A 21,097-nucleotide genomic window follows, 5' to 3' on the forward strand; every position below is an offset into this window, starting at 1 on the left:
GATACACAAGGTAGAGTCTTATGGGATCTGAGGTGAGGTGGCGAGATGGATACGGAGTCACTAAGAAGTCGAGCTGGAAAGGCACAGCAGATCAGCCAGCATCGGAGGAGCAGGATACTTGACATTTCAGGTCAGGATCCTTTATCAGTCCTGATGTAGGGTCGCAACCCGAAATGTCAACTTTCCTGCTTTACCGAAGCTGGCTGACCAATGCTGCTGTGCCCTTACAGCTCCACTTTGTATTAATTCTGACTTCCAACATCTGCAGTCCTTACTATCTCCAAGGAGATGGACACACAACTTGCTTGGTCATCGAAGACGAGAGTAGTGGAGAAAGGGTGTTTTTCGGAACGAAAATCAGTAACTCGTGGGATCAGTGCCAAAACCTATGCTGCTTGTGATATATAGAAATGATCTGGAAGAAATTGCAGGTGGTCTGATGAGGACGTTTGAGGATGACACCAAAATAGACAGAGTTGCACATCGTGAGGATGGTTGTCAAAGAATACAGCAGGACATGGGCAGAGAAATGACAGATGGAGTTTAATCTGGACAAGTGCAAGGTAATACATTTTGGAAGAAGAAATGCAAGTGTGAATTATACAATAAATGGCCGAACCCTTACAAGCAGTGACACACAGAGGGATCTGGGTGTATAGGTCCACAGATCCCTGAAAACAGCCACACAGGTCAATAAAAGGTAGCCAAGAGGGCATATTGCATTCTTGCCTTCATCAGCTGGGGCACTTAATATGAAAGTTGGCAAGTTCTGTTGCAGCTGTATAACACTTTAGTTTGACCACATTTAGAATATTGCATGCAGTCCTGGTCACCACACTACCACAAGGAAATGAATGCTGTGGAGAGGGTGCAGAGAAGGTGTTAAAGCTAAAGGCTGGGGTTCTCTTCCTGCTGCTGGAATTGCATGTAATCTATTTTCCTGAACTTGCCTTTGCCAAAGGTGTGTTTATAGAATGTTACTATATTGGAACAGTTAATTAGGAGTTGTTCATATAATATGTATGTATTATTTTGTTAAGCATTTGACTAGAGTTGCAGTGAAACCAATTCTTTTCTTTTTATTTTGTCTGTATTTTAACTCCAGTGTAAAAACAAAGTGTGTTTTCCTTCAAGACTGGGAATTTGACCCATTGAATTGCAGCCAGAACAAAATACCATTGACCTTTAAAATAAGAATAAGTTAGGGTCTAGACTATTTTCTTAATGTATCTCTGGTCAATAACACATGGAAGATGGTTTCTTCATAGACACATGAATAGAAGACCAATGGGGATAGAAACTGCATTTGGGTAATAACTAGTGGGTCTAAGTAAGGGCTGGGAGTCAGCACAGGATTGGTGGGCTGGAGGGCCTGTTTACATATTGTATTGTTCTTTGTTCAGATGCTTTTCAATCATGATCTGATTTACCCGTTTTCTCAACATCACAAACAAAAACAGGACAGTTTACCCCCTCCCCACTTCAAATTCTGCCTGTGTGAGGACACATCATGGGACCTTGGATGTTTAAGCATCTTCAATATCTGTAAAATTCCAAATTTTACAATATCAATAAAAGGTACATGCCTGGAGCAGGCAGACCCATGAAATTATACGTTTTGCCTGATACTGGGAGGAATCTTAAGTGGCGCTTAAACACTATCATAGACTAGATTAAACAATGATTTGTTTCTCTGCTGTATATGACAGTCAGAACAATGACAATGATTTTGCCATTTTGTCACAAGCCAGATAAGCGATGCACCTACAGACCCCATGGCAGAGTACTGTTCTTCCAATCCCCACAGTCAGGGTATTGAATCCTAGCCTCAACCATGTCACCTGAACCCACCACCTTCGGCATTAGTTTGGCAGGGTTTGTGGAAGCAACACAGCACATTGTCAGGCCACTTCAACATAGGACAAGAGGAGACATTTTGCTAACACTGCCCTCCAGAGAGAGAAAGAGAGAGACAGAGAGAATGAGTGTGTGTGTGTGTGTGTGTGTGTGTGTGTGTGTGTGTGTGTGAGAGAGAGAGAGAGAGAGAGAGGGAGAAAGAGAAAGAGAAAGAGAGAGAGAGTGTGAGAGAGAGAGAAAGAATGAGTGTGAGTGTGTATGAGAAAGGGGAGGGAGAGAGAGAGTGAGAGAGAGAGAGAATGAGTCAGAGAGAGTGAGAGTATGTGTGTGTGTGTGAGAGAGAGAGAGAAGGAAGAGAATGTTAACAGCTGGAGATTCATAATCTTGAAGGCCAGTTGGTTCTGGCTAACGGATAATGAGAAGCTTTTTCCTTCGAACTTTGTGCCAAAAACACAGTCAGATTGTAGCTCTTCTCATGTGTGATAGAAATGTACCTTTCAACTTCAGAAATCAGCAAACAAGATTGAAATTAATGACTCACTTCCAAAGGAGGTTGCTTGGAAGATTTTGCTCTGACTGTGCAGGTCATTTTGGGGATGCAATGATTTCTTTTTGTAAAGGATCCAAATTAGTTGTGACTATTCTTCCTCGAACTGGAATTTTTCAAACTTGGATTGATTGGCTGCTGGATTTTGCAACTCAAGACGACAAAATAATGATCAAACCGAGAAGTAGCAGAAAATTAATTGGGATTTTAAACAATATGCTAATCAGGCAAGATGAAAGAAATCTCTGGGATGAAAAAGCTGCAAGTCAAACAACATGACTAAATTGGAGTGTTCAATACAGAAGTCACAGCTCAAGCTCGGAACGCTGAAATTTTGGGAACTGACTTCCTTCACAGCAAGCTGCAGCAACAGCTGATGCTTCTCTCTCCATCTTTAGCCCACAAATTATCAATGGGAGTCTAGCAATAACTGACCAGAGGGCACAGTACAATCCATGTACTTAGGTTTCAACTGGATTCACATGCTTGCCCTGCAGCCTTGCACACTGACCAAGGTGGCACATAGATTTGATTTCACTATGCCTCTTGGCAATGAAATTTCTCCCTGATCCTGTGGCTCTCACAATGCGATCGGTCACCCCCTCAGGTCAGTTCACTTCTGCACAGTTCCCAAGAATGTAAACCTGCACACAGTCGTCAGCGAGCTGACAATAATACAATTCAAGAATTTGACTTCAGAGTTTAACTTGAGAATGAGAGTTATATGACTTGGATGTCCTGTGGAACTTTCCATAGGTGTGGTTCTGAACTATGAGACAAGTACTGCTGAACGTGCCTGCCAGTTTCAAACAGAACCTTCACTTCAAACACCAAACACATCCAAAACAGAAATGTAATCCCTAGTATTGTTGGAATACACACCTAACTCACTGCACCAGGACACCAACACAGATTTGACATACTTCCCCAGAGGCAGGTGAAAGAGTTTTCCCACGTCATGTATGTAACAAGTTCAAATCGCAGAAGAATTTATGATTAGATGATTCAAAAGTTCAAACAATCCAGACAATAAACTCATCAAGGGGATGCACCTAATGAACAGCAGGTTCTGCAAGAACTAGAAAACAGGGGAAGTTCCCCTTCATTTCCATAATAATACACTGAAATGGTATGATGAGGTTCCTTCAATTCCTGGAGGATAGGAATCCAAATTAGAAGGATACATAATCCCATCCACCCTGATTGGGAGCAAAAAATCTATCCAACAGTTATGGACTGATCAATTCCACAATGTATTCTGAAAAACTGAACACGGTTTGCAACATGCAACCATTAAGATGAAGCAAATTACCTTCTCATTTATGAGACAGCCAGAGTCATTTACAGCACAAAAAGAGACCTCTCAGCCCACTGAATTCATGCCAGCTCTCTGAGACTGAAACAATCCACCCACAGGGTGAGATTCAAAGTTGTGCAAACCCACAGCTGCTCAGTCATCAAAGTGACACAGTATAAGATCCCGACAAAACATAGTCATAGAGTCATAGAGATGTACGGCAAGGAAACAGATCCTTCGGTTCAACTTGTCCATGCCGACCAGATATCCTAACCCAATCTAGTCCCACCAGCCAACACCCGGCCTGTATTCCTCCAAACCCTTCCTATTCATATACCCATCCAAATGCTTTTTAAATGTTGTCATTGTACCAGCCTCCACCACTTCCTCTGGCAGCTCATTCCAGACACGTACCAGCCTCTGTGTGAAAAAGTTGCCCCTTAGGTCCCTTTTATATCTTGCCCCTCTCACCCTAAACCTATGCCGTCTAGTTCTGGACTCCCCCACCCCAGGGAAAAGACTTGTCTATTTATCCTATCCATGCCCTTCATGATTTTATAAACCTCTAAGAGGTCACCCCTCAACGCTCCAGGTAAAACAGCCCCAGCCCATCAACCTCTCCCTATAGCTCAAACCCTCCAACCCAGGCAACATCCTTGTAAATCTTTTCTGAACCCTTTCAAGTTTCACAACATCTTTCCGATAGGAAGGAGACCAGAATTGCATGCAACATTCCAACAGTTGCCTAACCGATGTCTTGTACAGCCGCAACATGACCTCCAAACTCCTATACTCAATACTCTGACCAATAAAGGAAAGCATACCAAACGGCTTCTTCACTATCCTATCTACCTGCGATTCCACTTTCAAGGAGTTATGAACCTGCACTCCAAGGTCTCTTTGTTCAGCAACACTCCCCAGGACCTTACCATTAAGTGTCTAAGTCCCGCTAAGATTTGCTTTCCCATAATGCAGCGCCTCGCATTTATCTGAATTAAACTCCATCTGCCACTTCTCGGCCCATTGGCCCATCTGGTCCAGATCCTGTTGTAATCGGAGGTAACCCTCTTCGCTGTCCACTGCACCTCCAATTTTGATGTCATCTGCAAACTTACTAACTGTACCTCTTACGCTCGCATCCAAATCATTTATGTAAATGACATAAAGTCGAGGACCCAGCACCGATCTTTGTGGCACTCCACTGGTCACAGGCCTCCAATCTGAAAAACAACCCTCCACCACCACCCTCTGTCTTCTACCTTTGAGCCAGTTCTGTATCCAAATGGCTAGTTCTCCCTGTATTCCGTGAGCTCTAACCTTGCTAACCAGTCTCCCATGGGGAACCTTGTCGAACGCCTTACTGAAGTCCATATCGATCACAATCGACCACTCTGCCCTCATCAATCCTCTTTGTTACTTCCTCAAAAAACTCAATCAAGTTTGTAAGACATGATTTCCCATGCACAAAGGCATGTTGACTATCCCTAATCAATTCCTTGCCCTGTCCTTCAGGATTCTCTCCAACAACTTGCCCACCACCAATGTCAGGCTCACTGGTCTACTGTTTCCTGGCTTGTCTTTACCGCCCTTCTTAAACAGTGGCATCATGTTAGCCAACCTCCAGTCTTCTGGCACCTCACCTGTAACTATTGAGGATACAAATATCTCAGCAAGGGGCTCAGCAATCACTTCCCTAGCTTCCCACAGAATTCTAGGGTACACCTGATGAGGTCCTGCGGATTTATCCACTTTAACACGTTTCAAGATATCCAGCACTTCCTCCTCTGTAATATGGACATTTTTCAAGATGGCACCATCTATTTCTCCACATTCCAAAATAATATGAGATTCAACCAACAGGTTGATATTTTCATTCTCAGAAATGCTGTAGTCCACTCAAATGTTCAGCTGAGACAAACGCAAGAATTGGAGCAGGTGTAGACTATTTGGAATGTGAACAAAAGTCTTTGGGTTGAGGAAGAGTTATAGCAAGCCTACTCGTGAGGCACATCAGACTGAACCATCACACAAAGCACTCAAACCTCTCTAAGCAAGAGGACATATGCAGATCCTGTGAAACAAAAATCCCATCACGATTGATGGGCAGGGAACTGAGAATCCATTCTCCTGTTGCACAGGGCACTGCTTATTCCAAGCAACTCGTGACCAATTCACAGTAAAGAAACGGTGTTGAGAGTGTCAAAAAGACAAGGCGAGGTGCGTACCTGGGCACGAATCAGTGCTTCAAAGCTTGGCTGGAAATAATCAATGCGGCTGTTGTAAAATTTTGGCATCTCTTCAAGCAGCTGCTTGTTTTTGGCTTCAAAATCCTCACGGACTGGCTTCAGCTCCTCTCTCGCCTAGGAAATGAAAATACCAAAGACATGTGATCTTGGGGTTTTGTCCCAAATTTTAAGCTGACTCTGAGGAACAAAAACTGGAAATAGCTGTGAACAATGGAAGAGAAAGTGAATGTCACATTGTCAAATTCAGCTGAACCTGCTTCAAGTTTGAAAGCAATTCTCAACGTCAATGAGGAACATGGTCGAAGAAAAACACAGTCAAGTCATGGAACCATGTATTTTTTAGACATGAAGCGTGTCAATTATACTTTTATTGGGTGGAGAAAAATAGAAATGGCATCATGGCTTAGCAAGAGGCAGACAGACATGTTGCTGACCTTATCAACAGGCATGCTGCCCAATCTATTCATTGTGTACTCATCAGCACAAATGCAAGAATACCACATTTCAAAAGCAGTTTTTCCTTCATTCACCGATGGCCAACAATTCCCTGGTGCACTCTGCATGGCAACATATCAATCGATGAGCCATCAGCACCCTTTCCCCATGCAGTATAAATCGCTGCCCCCTTGAAACTTGGCACTCTTGCATCTGCCCTGATGAATGCTCACCAAAACGCTTCAATAGCATACTGCCTCGTTAAGGAGTGCTCAACTTCGTCACCAACAAAAGACACAAATTTGTCAAGGAAGGTACTTGTGTGCATTACAATAAAGAAACAAACAGATATGATGAGCTGAAATAGTTGAACCTTGTAATGTATTTCAGGTTGTCAGCTTTAATAACTCTCTCTGAATCAATTTACTCAAAGAATCAGGAGGAACTTCCATTCAATTCTAATTAACCTGGATAAGTAGCCTCATGTTACAGAGGGGATATCATTGCTAAGCATTATTTCGGGAATAAAATTTTGTCATAATGTTATCTGTCTCCCATTTCTTTGGCATTACAACATTTGGAATTTTGCTTTGTTTTCGATGCCCAAGGTACGTAAACTGAGGGGAGATTATACTCCAACTGTCCAAAACTCTGGCAAGGCTTGAAGGATTGTATACAATTCTGATCTCCATATTTCAGCAGAATGTGATCACATGACAGATCTATTGGGGTGTTTCCACAAATGAAGACCATGAGCTTTTCGAAAGATTGGATAGGCTGAGCTCTTGTTTAGACTTCACTGTGCTATATAAAGTTAGGAAGGGGCCAATATGGAGTAGGTAAGGGAGGACACTCCTTCCATGAACAAAGAGGACAGCAACCAGATTGAGATGGATTGGGAGAAGGGTCAGGGAGGAGTTGAACAGAAACGTTTTCACCCCAATAGTTGTGAATGTCTGCAGTTGTGAATGTCTACCATCCCTCAAGGGTGGTACAAACAGAAACCCATCATTTTACCCTAAATCTTGGATATGCACCTTCCAGAGGGAAATCTCCAAGGTGCTGCGCAAAGCCTATTCTTCAGCTAGTACAGACACAAATGACAGAATGGCCTCCTGCTGTACCACATGCCTTGGAAGGAGCTACCTGCTTGAACTGAAAGTACCTCCATACTTGCTGGGTTCTCAGACAGACTACCCAGCCTATTACCTCCCTGGTTTGTGTTTTGTTCATGTCTGCTGTTTCCCTCTGCTTTCATCTCCACAGCTCGCTCTTTGCCTTTTCCTGTTATCCCTTGCCCCTGCATTGCAGCTCCCTTGATAGCTGTGGACAGTTATCGGACAGTCAGATACTTTGGTCTCATGGTCACCAGGGTAGAGATTGCTAATCTAGACTGAGCAGCAGTGCAGAACATTCAGTGACATGGGAGTGGGATCACAGGCTTCAGTTCCACAAAACCGTTGATCACCCCATCATGTCTGCACATCTTGAGGTGGCACAGTGCCGATGGTTAGCACTGCTACCTCACAGTGCTCGGGACCTGTGTTTGATTCCACCCTTGGGCGACTGTCTGTGTGGAGCTTGCACATTCCCCTCTGCCTGCCTGGGTTTCCTCTAGCCGCTCTGGTTTCCTTCCACAAGCTAGGTGGATTGCCATGGGAAAAGCAGGGTTACAGGGATAGAGGGGGTGGTGGGTCGAGGTGGGATGCTCTTTGGAGGGAAGGCATGGACTTGATGGGCAAAATGGCGTCTGTCTGCACTGTCGTGATCCTACGATCTGGATTGCAGCTAGTCTCCTTGTTGCACACATGCCCGAACAATATTTAGATTCAAAGGCAATTGACTTTTGTCTGCCCATAGAGAGAGAAGTCCATGTGAAGTTATCAGTCTCTTACTTCCTTCCCACAAAAGCCCCCTTTAAGTGGTTGGAACTATCTGCACTTCACGAGTGAACCTTGCAGGGCCCAAATTACATCTGCTACATCATCAAACATCAGCAACCCCTCAAGGCTGCGGGTCTCAGCTTACCTGGTGAAGCTTCACCAGTACAGGGCCAGACTTATCCTTTTCTTCATACTTCTCCACTTTGGACTGTAACCTTTTGTAGTCTTGTAAAGTCTGCTCTCGCCTCTTCACTGCCATGTTGAGACTTGGGAAGACGTTACTGAACCTTGGTAATGACAGAAGAAAACACAATTGAAGATAAGGTGCTGAAATGCTCCAATTATGGCCTTAACCATGGTACACTGTGCTTGGTTAGCTCACTTGATGGATGGCTGCTTTGTGATACACAAGGACTTCAATAGCGCGCTGTCCACCACTGACGCTCACTTGCAGCGGTGCATACCATCTACAAAGTGCTCTGCAGGAATTCACCAAGGGTCGTGTGAAAGCTCTTTCCAAGCCCAGAGCCACACCACTGAGAAGGACAAGGCTAACAGATACACAGAAACACCACCCACTGCAAGCTCCCCACCCCCCAGCATCCTGAATTGGCTACGTATCTCACTGACATTAAGTCAAAATCCTTAAAGTCCATTCCGTACAGGAGCAGGACTGCAGCGCTTCAAGAAGGCAGCTCAACACCACCTTCTCAAGGCTAATTAGGAATAAGCAATCAATGCTGGTTCAGTCAGCAATGCCCACATTCCATGAATAAAGATAGTAAAGGTTATTATGGTACATTTTAAATACTGTTGCAACTCTCCTTCTTGATCATGCTCATTCTGAGAAGACCCATTTCCAACTGGTTAATTCATTTGTATTTTAATGCTAATCAATGTGCTGCATTTGCTCCTGTGGTTTTAGATTTCCTTGACAAGTTTTCATGAAGGAATTCTAGTTCACAGGCATGAGAAGCAGAATAAGTACATAAAACCTCAACACATATCCAGCACGAGTGTGACAAAGTTTCTCCTTTCACAAGGTTATGTTGTCCTATTTTTTCAGAGAGGTCATAAACGACACAGACTCCAAGAAGTCTGGGGTTGAAGGGTTTTTGGGGCCAATGTGATAATAACTAACAGATACTGCCTCAAGTAGAGGCTTTCAAGTTTAACAAACCCTTGTCCAATGAAAGGGGAGCAGCCAGCTCTCCCAGCTCAGCTTCTCTCTGGTTTGGTTTGGGTTTTAGCAGTATTGTGGAAAAAGCTGCTGGACCCAAAGGAGTAGGTCCAGGCTGGTACTCTCTCTCTGACCTCTCTCCTGGAAGACCCCGGGTTTGGTTTTACCTTTTGCTTATGGGGATTACTGCAAGTATTTGGAACAGCATCATTAAATGGGGATTGTCTGTTGAGTTTTCGGAGAGGTTAAGTTACTCAGTATTCTGTTTTCTGTGGTTTGTGTTTCATTCGGTACTCTTGTAAATAAATTCTATTCTGTTTAAAACTCAGTGGCTTGACCAGCTGATTCTCTCCTGGAATATCCACACTATACCTGCTTAAAACAACGAACAAATTTTGAGAGGAGTTGTCACTCAGGTTGAGGTTCTGGATGTAGATTTGCTCGCTGAACTGGAAGGCTCATTTTCAAACGTTTCGTCACTAGACTAGGTAACATCTTCAGTGAGCTTCCAGATGAAGAAGTGGTGGCGTAGCCCACTTTCTATTTGTGTGTTTGGATTTCTTTAGATCGCTGATGTCATTTCCTGTGGTGACGCCATTTCCTATGGTGATGTCATTTCCGGGTCTTTTTCTCAGGGGGTGGTAAATGGGATCCAAGTCAATCTGTTTGTTGATAGAGTTCATGTTGGAATATCAACAAACACATTGACATGGATCCCATTTACCACCCCCTGAGAAAAAGAGGAAATGATATCACTGGGGTCAGCACGGTGGCTCAGTGGTTGGCACTGCTGCCTCACAGCACCAGGGTCCCAAGTTGAATTCCAACCTCAGGCGACTGTCTGTGTGGAGTTTGCAGATTCTCACATTCTCCCCGTGTCTGCGTGGGTTGCCTCCGGGCGCTCCGGTTTCCTCCCACAAGCCAAAAATGTGCAGGTCAGGTGAATTGGCCATGCTAAATTGCCCATAGTGTTAGGTGTATTAGTCAGAGGGAAATGGGTCTGGATGGGTTACTCTTCGGAGAGTTGGTGTGGACTGGTTGGGCCGAAGGGCCTGTTTCCATACTGTAGAGAATCAACCCAGATGGCCTGCTTCTTCAAACACCGCAATTTCCCGCCAGACGTGGTCGACGATGCCCTCCACTGCATCTCCTCCACTTCCCGCTCCTCCGCCCTTGAGCCCCGCCCCTCCAACCACCACCAGGACAGAACCCAACTGGTCCTCACCTCCCACCCCACCAACCTCCATATACTGCGTATCATCCGCCGTCATTTCCGCCACCTCCAAACGGACCCCACCACCAGGGATATATTTCCCTCCCCTCCCCTCCCCTATCAGCGTTCAGAAAAGACCACTCCCTCCGTGACTCCCTCGTCAGGTCCACAACCCCCACCAACCCAACCTCCACTCCCAGCACTTTCCCCTGCAACCGCAAGAAATGCAAAACTTGTGCCCACACCTCCCCCTTTACTTCCCTCAAAGGCCCCAAGGGATACTTCCATATCCGCCACAAATTCACCTACACCTCCACACACATCATTTACTGCATCCGCTGAACCCGATGTGGCCTCCTCTATATTGGGGAGACAGGCCGCACACTTGCGGAACGTTTCAGAGAACACCTCTGGGACACCCGCACCAACCAACCCAACCAACCCGTGGCTCAGCACTTCAACTCCCCCTCCCACTCCACCAAGGACATGCAGGTCCTTGGACTCCTCCATCGCCAGATTATAGCAACACGACGGTTGGAGGAAGAGCGCCTCATCTTCCGCCTAGGAACCCTCCAACCACAAGGGATGAACTCAGATTTCTCCAGTTTCCTCATTTCCCCTCCCCCCACCTTGTCTCAGTCAAATCCCTCGAACTCAGCACCACCTTCCTAACCTGCAATCTTCTTCCTGACCTCTCCGCCCCCACCCCACTTCGGCCAATCACCCTCACCTTGACTTCCTTCCACCTATCGCATTTCCAATGCCCCTCCCCAAGTCCCTCCTCCCTACCTTTCATCTTAGCCTGCTGGACACACTTTCCTCATTCCTGAAGAAGGGCTTATGCCCGAAACGTCGATTCTCCTGTTCCTTGGATGCTGCCTGACCTGTTGCGCTTTTCCAGCAACACATTTTCAGCTCTGATCTCCAGCATCTGCAGTCCTCACTTTCTCCTCGAGGAATCTAATCTAGTCTTATCAAGTATGGTGACTAAACATCTGAAAATGCACTTTGCAGCTCAGCGAGCAAACCCACATCCACAACTAGCAAAATTAGGGCGTGGGCTAAATTCTTGAAACATTTGGGGGGTCTGGCCTGGTCCATAACCCACTTAGATACAAAGGTACCTAGGTACAACTACTTCAGTTACGAGATTAGTTAGTGCTACAAAATCTCATATGGATCAAAGGGCCTGGGTTTCCCTTTCTGCACCACTGTAATACACTGCAATTATCTGTTAGCATCTATGCATGTACTGTTCTGTTCAAGGATGTCTGTCACCAAATGCAATGAGAGAACAGATGGTGGTTCTATGTCAGTGAAGGGATAACTGGGTGAAAACTTGATTGGATGGATAGAGATGTTGGAACAAGGAATCAGTGACAATTACAAACAAATCACTTGCAAAACAGCACAGATCCAGAAGGAACAGTGTCTCATCCTGCTGCAGAAGTACAGGCCAAAGGACAGAGCTGATTAGGAAATAGTGACTTTTATCACTAATACTTTGTAAGGTCTTAGTTTAGTTTGTACTTTCTCAGGGTTGTATTCTGTAGTGACAAGACACAGGAAAGAAGGGCCCAGGAGAAACGGATATTATTTGGTCTTAACCATCTTCCAAAAGGCTCAATTTGAAAGGGTTGAAGAGTTTAAAATCGTGGTGTGCTCACCCTGCTCCACATGGGAAACTGGGAATATTTCCAGGGCCTGGGACCAGCATGTGTGCAGGAAGTGTCTCCAGCTGCAGCTCCTGGGAGGCTGTGTTTCAGAGTTGCAGCAAAGGCTGGACACATTGTGCAGTGTCCGCTGAGCTGACAGAATCATGGAGAGCACGTAGAGGGAGGTGCTCACACTGAAGGCTACAACTCAGAGTTAAAGAGCACAGAAGCAGACCCTTTGGCCCAACCAGTCCATGCTGACCAAAATCCCAAAGTAAACTAGTCCCACCTGCCTGCTCCTGGCCCATATCCCTCTAAACCTTGCGTATTCATGTGCTTATCCAAATGTCTTTTAATTGCTCTAACTGTCCCCACATCCAACACTTACTTTGGAAGTTCATTCCACACATGAATCACTCGCTGTGTAAAAAAAGTTGCCCCTTATGTCTCGTTTAAAGCTTTTTGCTCTCACCTTTAAAGTATCCTCCTCCAAGTCTTGAAATCCCCTGTCGTAGGGAAAAGACACCTGTCATTCACCTTATCTGTACCCCTCTGTAAGGTCACCACTCAATATCCTGCGCTGCAGTGAAAAAACATCCCGGAAGTGACTTCACCTGATGAAGGAGCTACACTCTGGCAGCTTGTGATTTCAAATAAACCCACTGGACTATAACCCTGGTGTTGTGTGACTTTTGACTGTGAATATATTTGAGGCTGGGGTCGGGAAAGGCAGAGGCTTCAAAGGCCAGAGTCAGACAAGGCCACAGTAAAAACCTGAACATGCAGAGCGTTCAAAATAAAGTGAACAAATTAATCATGCTCAGCCTCCTTTGCTAATTTCAGAGCATGAGGAAGGAAGCTGTTCAGCACCTCAAAGCAAACTGTACCATTCCACTTACATGAAAGCAGGAGCATTCCATTTCTTAAGCCTGATCTGCCAACCAGTACAATTATAGGAGATTTTGCAACAAACCTGCTTTCCTGACGTCTCCCTCAGTTCCCAGAGGGCCTGAAACTCTGTTTACCCCAGCCTTAAATATATTCAGTGAAGGAATGCACACATTGCTCGGGGTAGAGAAATAAGAGTGAGAGTATGTGCGAGCATGTGTTAATTCCTCCTTATCGGAGACATCAGTGACTATCCTTTCTTCTCAAACAGGATCCCTGTGTTCTCAATTTCCCAGCCAGGGAAACCAATCTCAGTGTTAACTCCATCAAGCCTCTACGGAATGCTCACAAGTTCAGACACATGACCTCTCGTTGTTCTAAACACCAACACATTTCAGCTCACCTTTCCCAGCCTTTCACTGTAGGCCACTCTCACCTGGTGAAGCTCAGCAAATGATCTCTCTCAGCTCATTTTTCTATATGGGGTTCACACCTCCTAAGTTCCTGACCAAACAAAAACGATCGATCCCGTTCCAAATTTTTAGAGTGACTCCAAGTCTAAGCAGCTACTCTTAGAGTGTTCCTGATAACCCCTCAGTGTGGAAACAGGTTACTGGCAGCACACATCAATAGCTAAGGAGTGGGCTGATCAGTCTCTCCTGACTACTCTACCACTCAACATCATTTCCCATGGCCCTGATGTTTTCCATACCTACAATGATCGCAATCCATGTTTCAAATCTACACCATGACTGGAACTGCACAGCCCAAAGGCTCACCACTCTCTGGGTGAAGAAATTCCTCCTCATTTCAATGCGAAATAGAATGCCCTTTACTCTGAGGATTCACCTCAATCTCTCCTCATAAGATAGTCCCGCCATCCCAGGAATCAGTTGAGTCAACCTATGTTTCACTCCCTCTGTCTCAATACGTCTCTCCTTGGGTCAAAAGACCAAACTGCACACAATAACCCAACTGCAGTGCAACTTTGCTCCTGTACTCAAACCCTTCTGTAATTGCAGCCAACATATCACTTGCCTTCATTTGCCCTAACTTCACACGTGTTCTTTATACCAAGTGGTACCCCGGCCAGTATAAAAGGTCAAATAGCATCCTTACCCAAACCAACAAACAAGAGTATAACAGATCAAAATTGAAAGAACAAGGTTGATTTGTGAATATTCATTTGGTCATCAGCGCAAGAGCAAATAATGATAAAATGGAACCCAGTAAAGTCAGAGAGATACAGTCTTTTAAAGTTCAAAAGCTGCCCTGTTTATGTGACAGTGAATGTGTCTATGGAATGTCAAGGCTGCAGATAAAACCAATTGCTGAAAAATATTGAGTAAGTCAACACACAAATTCTTGTGCAGCTTCTGCTCATTCAATAACCTTGTGGCAGGAGGGACGTGAGCAAGAACGTCCATAAAGAGATCAAGGAGATCTGCAGATGACAAAATGAAGAAGCAGACTGATTAACTTATAATCAACAGGAAATGGCTGGGAACTATAAACAAACATCAGATTGTACAGAGGCGCGTATTTAGGAAGTCGCCGATATCGGCTAATCTCCAAACTCAAAGGAAGACTCAGTATGTGGAAAGCCAAAACAGCAATGTAGGCAGGCTGGATTTTCAGGCAAGCACAGTTTGTCAGTCAGAGATGGGCAAAGGTCACCGTGTCTCAAACACAAGAACAGATTCACTTGGAATGACAAAATGAACGGAGGATCAAACAGCAAATGAAACTCCCTGTGAAGTAATGCAGTCAGAAGCTGGGAGTTGACTAAACAAGGATGAAGAGACATGGAGATAAATTACCAATGCTCTAATCAAATATCTGTGTGTGCAGCCAAAAGATACTGGGTGTTTGAAACTGTTTATTTGCTCTACACATTGAAACTTGGCCATTGAGAAAGAGGAGACAAGAATCTCCTCACCATCAGCATCAAAGACATTTCCGATCAGCCGGACAGGTCCAATAAAGGGAGATAAAAGATAAAATGCAATGGTACGGAAGCCCATGTGTGTTGGCCCAGTCATGTCTAGAATGCAAGACTCCAGAACACTATGGCAAGCAGCACAATTGGCAGCTGAGTAGGAAAGGGAAACATGGAAGAACAATGAATAAGCAAAACAATGTGGAACAAGATTTTCCAGGAGCAGCTGTCAACTTGGAATATTCACAGCAGGAAAAGAAACATTCTCTCAGGTGAAGGCTATGTCGCCTCTGGAGCCTGTTCTGCTGTTCACTATCTTTTTTTTTAGATTCGCGACAGTATGGAAACAGACCCCTCAGCCCAACAAGTCCACACCAACCTGCTTAAGAGTAACCCACCCAGACCCATTCCCCTACATTTAGCCCTGATGAATGCACCTAACACTATGGGTAATTTAGCATGGCCAATCCACCTAACCTGCACATCTTTGGACTGTGGAAGGAAACTGGAGCACCCAGAGGAAACCCACGCAGACACGGGGAGAGCATGTAAACTCCACACGGACAGTCGCCCGAGGCAGGAATCGAACCCGGGCCGCTAGCACTATGAGGCAGCAGTGCTAACCACTGAGCCACGGTGCCGCCCCTCAATGCCACTTCCACACCCTGGTTCCATGATCAAAGGAGAGGGAGAAAAGCCAGCACAGACAGTTGGGCTTACAGAAAGGTTATGTCATTCAAAGGCGGCTTGTATTCATGGGGTCTGAAAGAGTTTTGTGGTCCAGTACCAACAGGAATCAACAAGGTGGTTTGTGTCCAAGACCACCGACTCCCAAAGGTAAAACCAGCCCACACCCTCAAGAGTTTGGGACTGACTGGATAACCAAGGCTTGCAACCAACTTGCCTTCAGCACCCCTTTGCATTGTCGACCAATCAGAAGTTAAAGCTATTCACGTGTAAATACCACACACACAAACAAAAAGATGAGCCAACAAATGTGAGTGTGCAAAGAAAATGTTATCTACCTGCACTGTTAAGCAAGAGGCATATGATTCAAACTGCAACCTCTCACCGAAATGTTTGGGGCAATAATCAAAACACAGAACATTTCAAAAGATTTCAAGATGACATGAACAAACGTGTAGAATGGGAATCATTGGAATATTAGTTCAAAGTTGCTAATTGCAAGGTATTACATTTTGGGAAGAGAACCAAGTGGTGACAAATTAATCGGAAAATAATCATCTAAAAAATGCACAGCGAAAAACCAGACCTGCAAGTATAAATACCCAAGTCAGAAAAGGTTGCAATACAGTCTAATAAGGTTGTTAAAAAAACAAACCAAACCAAATACACTGATTCACTCAGACAATCACAAAATACTGCAGACACTGGAAATCAGAAATAAAGACAGAAAATGCTGGTGAAACTAAACTACTCTTGCACAATCAATGGAGTGAAAAACATAATTAATGTTTCAAGTCCGATGTCACTTCCTCAGAGCTGGAAAATAGTGATTTTTATGCTATAGACCGATGGAGTGGAGGACAAGTGGAACAGGGGGTGAGGGTCAACAGAGTAAAAGACAAAGGGAGTGTTAATGGTGGTAAAGGAAAGATTGAGATAGAAGATAGGTGTAAATGACAAATGAGAAAAGAGGAAAACAGGTCTGTTCTGCTGAGTGCACAGCCAACCAGACAAGGGCTTGGATTTGTTTTATTCGACAAGAGGGTTGAAAGACAGAGTCTGATTCTCCAATTGCTCTGTCTTGCTCAATGTTTAGATTTCCATCCTGGGCCTGAAGTGTTCCAACAAAGTGCAACACAAGCTGCAAGAGCATCTCATTTCCCACTGAGGCACCTGACAGCCTTCAGGAGTCAGCAGTGAGTTCAACAACTGAAGGCCAAGAGCTCTCTCATCCATTACGATGACAGACTCCATTGCTGGCCATGTCTTTTTTTCTGTCTTTTTGTCTTTGCTTTCAGCAGTGCAGACTGGAAAAGAAATCATCATTCCTTCAGTGTCACTAGATCTTCCACCCCCGAATGACACTGTGGTTTAACTTGCAGCACATGGACTGCAGTGATTCGGGAAGGCAGCTCACCACCACCTTGTCAAGGCTAACTGGGCAAAAGTTACAAATACTGGCCAGCCAGTAACACCCCTATCTCATAGAACATAGAACAATACAGCACAGAACAGGCTCTTCGGCCCACGATGTTGTGCCGAACATTTGTCCGAGCTTATCCATGTACCTATCCAATTGCCGCTTAAAGGTCACCAATGATTCTGACTCTGCCACTCCCACAGGCAGCGCATTCCATGCCTCCACCACTCTCTGGGTAAAGAACCTACCCCTGACATCCCCCCTATACCTTCCACCCTTCACCTTAAATTTATGTCCCCTTGTAACACTCTGTTGTACCCGGGGAAAAAGTCTCTGACTGTCTACTCTATCTATTCCCCTGATCATCTTATAAACCTCCATCAAGTCACCCCTCATCCTTGGCCGTTCCGATGAGAAAAGGCCTTGCACTCTCAACCTATCCTTGTACGACCTATTCTCCATTCCAGGCAACATCCTCGTAAATCTCCTCTGCACCCTCTCCAAAGCTTCCACATCTTTCCTAAAATGAGGCGACCAGAACTGCACACAGTACTCCAAATGTGGCCTTACCAAGGTCCTGTACAGCTGCAACATCACCTCACGACTCTTGAATTCAATCCCTCTGCTAATGAACGCTAATACACCATAGGCCTTCTTACAAGCTCTATCCACCTGCGTGACAACTTTCAAACATCTATGAACATAGACCCAAGATCCCTCTGCTCCTCCACCTTACTAAGAACCGTACCGTTAACCCTGTATTCCGCATTCTCATTTGTCCTTCCAAAATGGACAACCTCACACTTGACAGGGTTCAACTCCATCTGCCACTCCTCAGCCCAGCTCTGCATCATATCTAAGTCCCTTTGCAGCCGACAACAGCCCTCCTCACTATCCACAACTCCACCAATCTTCGTATCGTCTGCAAATTTACTGACCCACCCTTCGACTCCCTCTTCCATCTCATAAAAGAAGAAAAAAAATTTGTTGCAGATACTTGACAAATATCTGTAACAGACAAAACATTGCAGTGGAAGGAACAGTTTACTCTGTTTTCCCACTCAGGTGATCCTTATAACCGACATATATTCCACACTGGTCTATAGTATTAGCCGGGACTAATTCCTACCTGTTTGTGGTTATGAAATCAGCAATTTAAAACTCAATAATTCCACTTTCATATTTTTTATTTTCATGTTTCCATCACATTCCAGCCTACCCCTGGTCATTCAAACTACTGCCGTTGTAAAATTACACAACCTTTGGAATGAATTCACACAATGACAAGGGAAGAATTTAGTGCAGAGGTAAGTTTGACAAGCAGTTGCCTGAACACGGATGTCAGCTTCTCAGAAGGAGCAACCTCCATTTCAAAATGAATTCAGACATCCTTGCAAAGACGGCGGTGAAATCCCCTCTTGAACTACTGAAGTCTTTGTGATTACTGTATACAATTATACAGTTGCTTCAAATAAAAGAGGTGCAGGGTCATTTCAGCAGGCAGGTGACAGCCAATCACACTGCTGAGAGTCTGGAGTCACATATCAACCACACTGCACCAATAGCAAACATTTCTTTCCCTGAACACATTTGCAAAGTAGTTGGGTTGTTTGGCCAGGAATGGTGTGTTCCATAAAGGGGTTGACTGTTCGCTCAGGTGGCTGGATGACTAAGAAAGACAGGGAAAGTAACAGCCAGAGTGAGAGCCAGACAGAGACAGAAAACATTCCCCATCCCTCAAGTGGGGTAGGGAGCACAATTGATGGATTAGTCTTTGAACCAAACTTCTGACCAGGGCCTGGTTACACCTGGCTCAGTTCCGATTACAAGTCGAGACCCAGCAGTCATGGGGTAATTGGATGAAAGGATCCAATCTCTTACCACGTGGAACAAACATGATGGCAAAGCAACTGAAAACTGATCAGATAACCCATTCTCTTTCTCTTTTACCTCACCAGTGTCAAAACTGCAGGGTCAGAAATTGAACTACATTCCCATTTCAACCCTCAAACAGGGTGCAAGAAGAGCAGTAAATCAATGCTGTATTGACCAGAAATGTTGATACATATTCATTCTTGGCAAAATCTCAGAGGAACAAGTACAAACAGCTTTACCTACTCCACTTGCGTGGCTTTGCTCAAATCATCAGTTGCTAAACACAAACCTATTTTGTGTGAAATCATAGAAAAATTCCAAGAAACCATTGAGCAATACAGCCAAAGTGGTATGAGCAAATTGCACTCCTTAATTCTGCTTTGTGAAACAATTTGAGACCCGTATTGTTAGGTCAACATGAAGGTGTCGGGCAGCTGAAAACTGGAAGGACAGCAAATGTCTGGAATTGCGCCCAGACCACTTCCGGGGGCAATCTGTTTCCACTAACTGAGGATAATTCATCAGGCAAGCCCTGTCACTGGGCATCCATCCCAAAGAAATGATTTACTGACAGCATGGAGAAGACTGCTCCTTCTCTGAAATTCAATGAATTCCCCCAGCTGCCTGATGTGGATTCTGATCTCTGATTTTGGATTGCTTTCGCTGACTGTGTCCTCTTCAGGAGCACCTACACATGGGCAAAGTTTCCTCACAGAAGTTCCCTGAAAGGAACTTACCCATTGGCCTTTAAGCCCAAGGTTTATTTCATGAAGAAGCATGATGTCAGTTTGTTTTTTTTTTGGTTTTGACTTTATATTCTTGTTTAATTTTCAAATATCAATCCACTTTGTAAAGATTAAATGTGACTCACTTCTGGAGAAACCATTGAAACCGAAGTGAGGGAGGACCGGAGGTAGCTCTGTCACAGCTCTTGGACTGGAGGTGGAATTTGAAGTAAAAGAGCAATGATGAAATACATTGGACAGCAGCCAACATGTGATGACTGTCTCATTTTGTTTCCCTTCGCTGAATGAAATGAACACTCCAGGGCAGGCTCATAAAGAATGTACTACTCATCAATCCTAAATAAATGCAGACTTGGAGCACAGTGGAAACCCTCACTTACTGATGTACAGACATAGCCAGTGGGACACAGACTGCCAAGACGGTGCCTGTAGTTCCAACAACCCACGTTTAACTAGCACCTGGAGCATAGTAAAGTGCCTCACGATGCTTCACAGAAGCAGTTGTTAAACAAGATTTGACACTCAGCTACAGTGCGACATGTAACCCAAAGCTTGGTCCAAGAGGTCAACTTCAAGGCACTGCTTAAAAAAGAGATACGAGAGGTGCTGAGATAACAGGTTGAGGGCCCAGGAAGTGGGAAGCCTGTCCACCAATTAACATCAGGAACATGTAAATGTCAAACCAGGCTTATCACTGAGTAGGCAGCACCATGAATCACTCAGACACACACTGCACTCAGAGTGAGAGCACACAGACTTAAACTCCACCCTCAGCAGACAGTATGCAGAGGGAAAGTCCGAGGGCAGCTCTCAGATGATGCCTGGGATCAATTCATCAACAGCTGGTGCAGGATAGCTAGAGCTTGGTGGAAGGGCGTGCCGCACTGTTGCAAATGTCAGTTTACGTGAAACATTAGACTGGGGCTCTATTTTCCCTCTCAGGTGTCATAGAGATGTACAGCGAGGAAACAGATCCTTCGGTCCAACCCGTCCATGCTGACCAGATATCCCAACCCAATCTTGTCCCACCTGCCAGCACCTGGCCCATATCCAGGTGGCCTGAGAAAATTCCATCACACTCCTTCAAAGAGCAGACAGCAGTTGGAGAACACTGCTTCCTCGTGCAACATTTCAGAAGAGATGAGACAATCATCATTACACTGGCAGCTTTGTCCGTGTTAATTATCTCCCTTGTTGCCAACTGTGACTACAATTCAATAGCTACTGCA

The 21,097-nt window shown here is 44.8% G+C and overlaps 1 protein-coding gene across 1 annotated transcript in view; it reads right to left on the bottom strand.

The window, feature by feature from the left end:
* bin3 (bridging integrator 3) overlaps positions 1-21,097 on the bottom strand; it is a 136,413-nt gene that overhangs the window by 44,790 nt on the left and 70,526 nt on the right. The window contains exons 7-8 of the mRNA XM_087984461.1: positions 8,411-8,552; positions 5,927-6,061 (exon numbers count right to left, since the gene is read on the bottom strand). Coding sequence (XP_087840587.1) covers positions 5,927-6,061; positions 8,411-8,552 — 277 coding nt within the window. The remainder of the gene's footprint in view (positions 1-5,926; positions 6,062-8,410; positions 8,553-21,097) is intronic.

Source organism: Chiloscyllium plagiosum, unplaced genomic scaffold, assembly GCF_037043375.1.
Source record: "Chiloscyllium plagiosum isolate Xiang-an unplaced genomic scaffold, Cpla_swu_hap1 HiC_scaffold_48, whole genome shotgun sequence".
In the NCBI taxonomy this organism is placed as follows: domain Eukaryota; kingdom Metazoa; phylum Chordata; class Chondrichthyes; order Orectolobiformes; family Hemiscylliidae; genus Chiloscyllium; species Chiloscyllium plagiosum.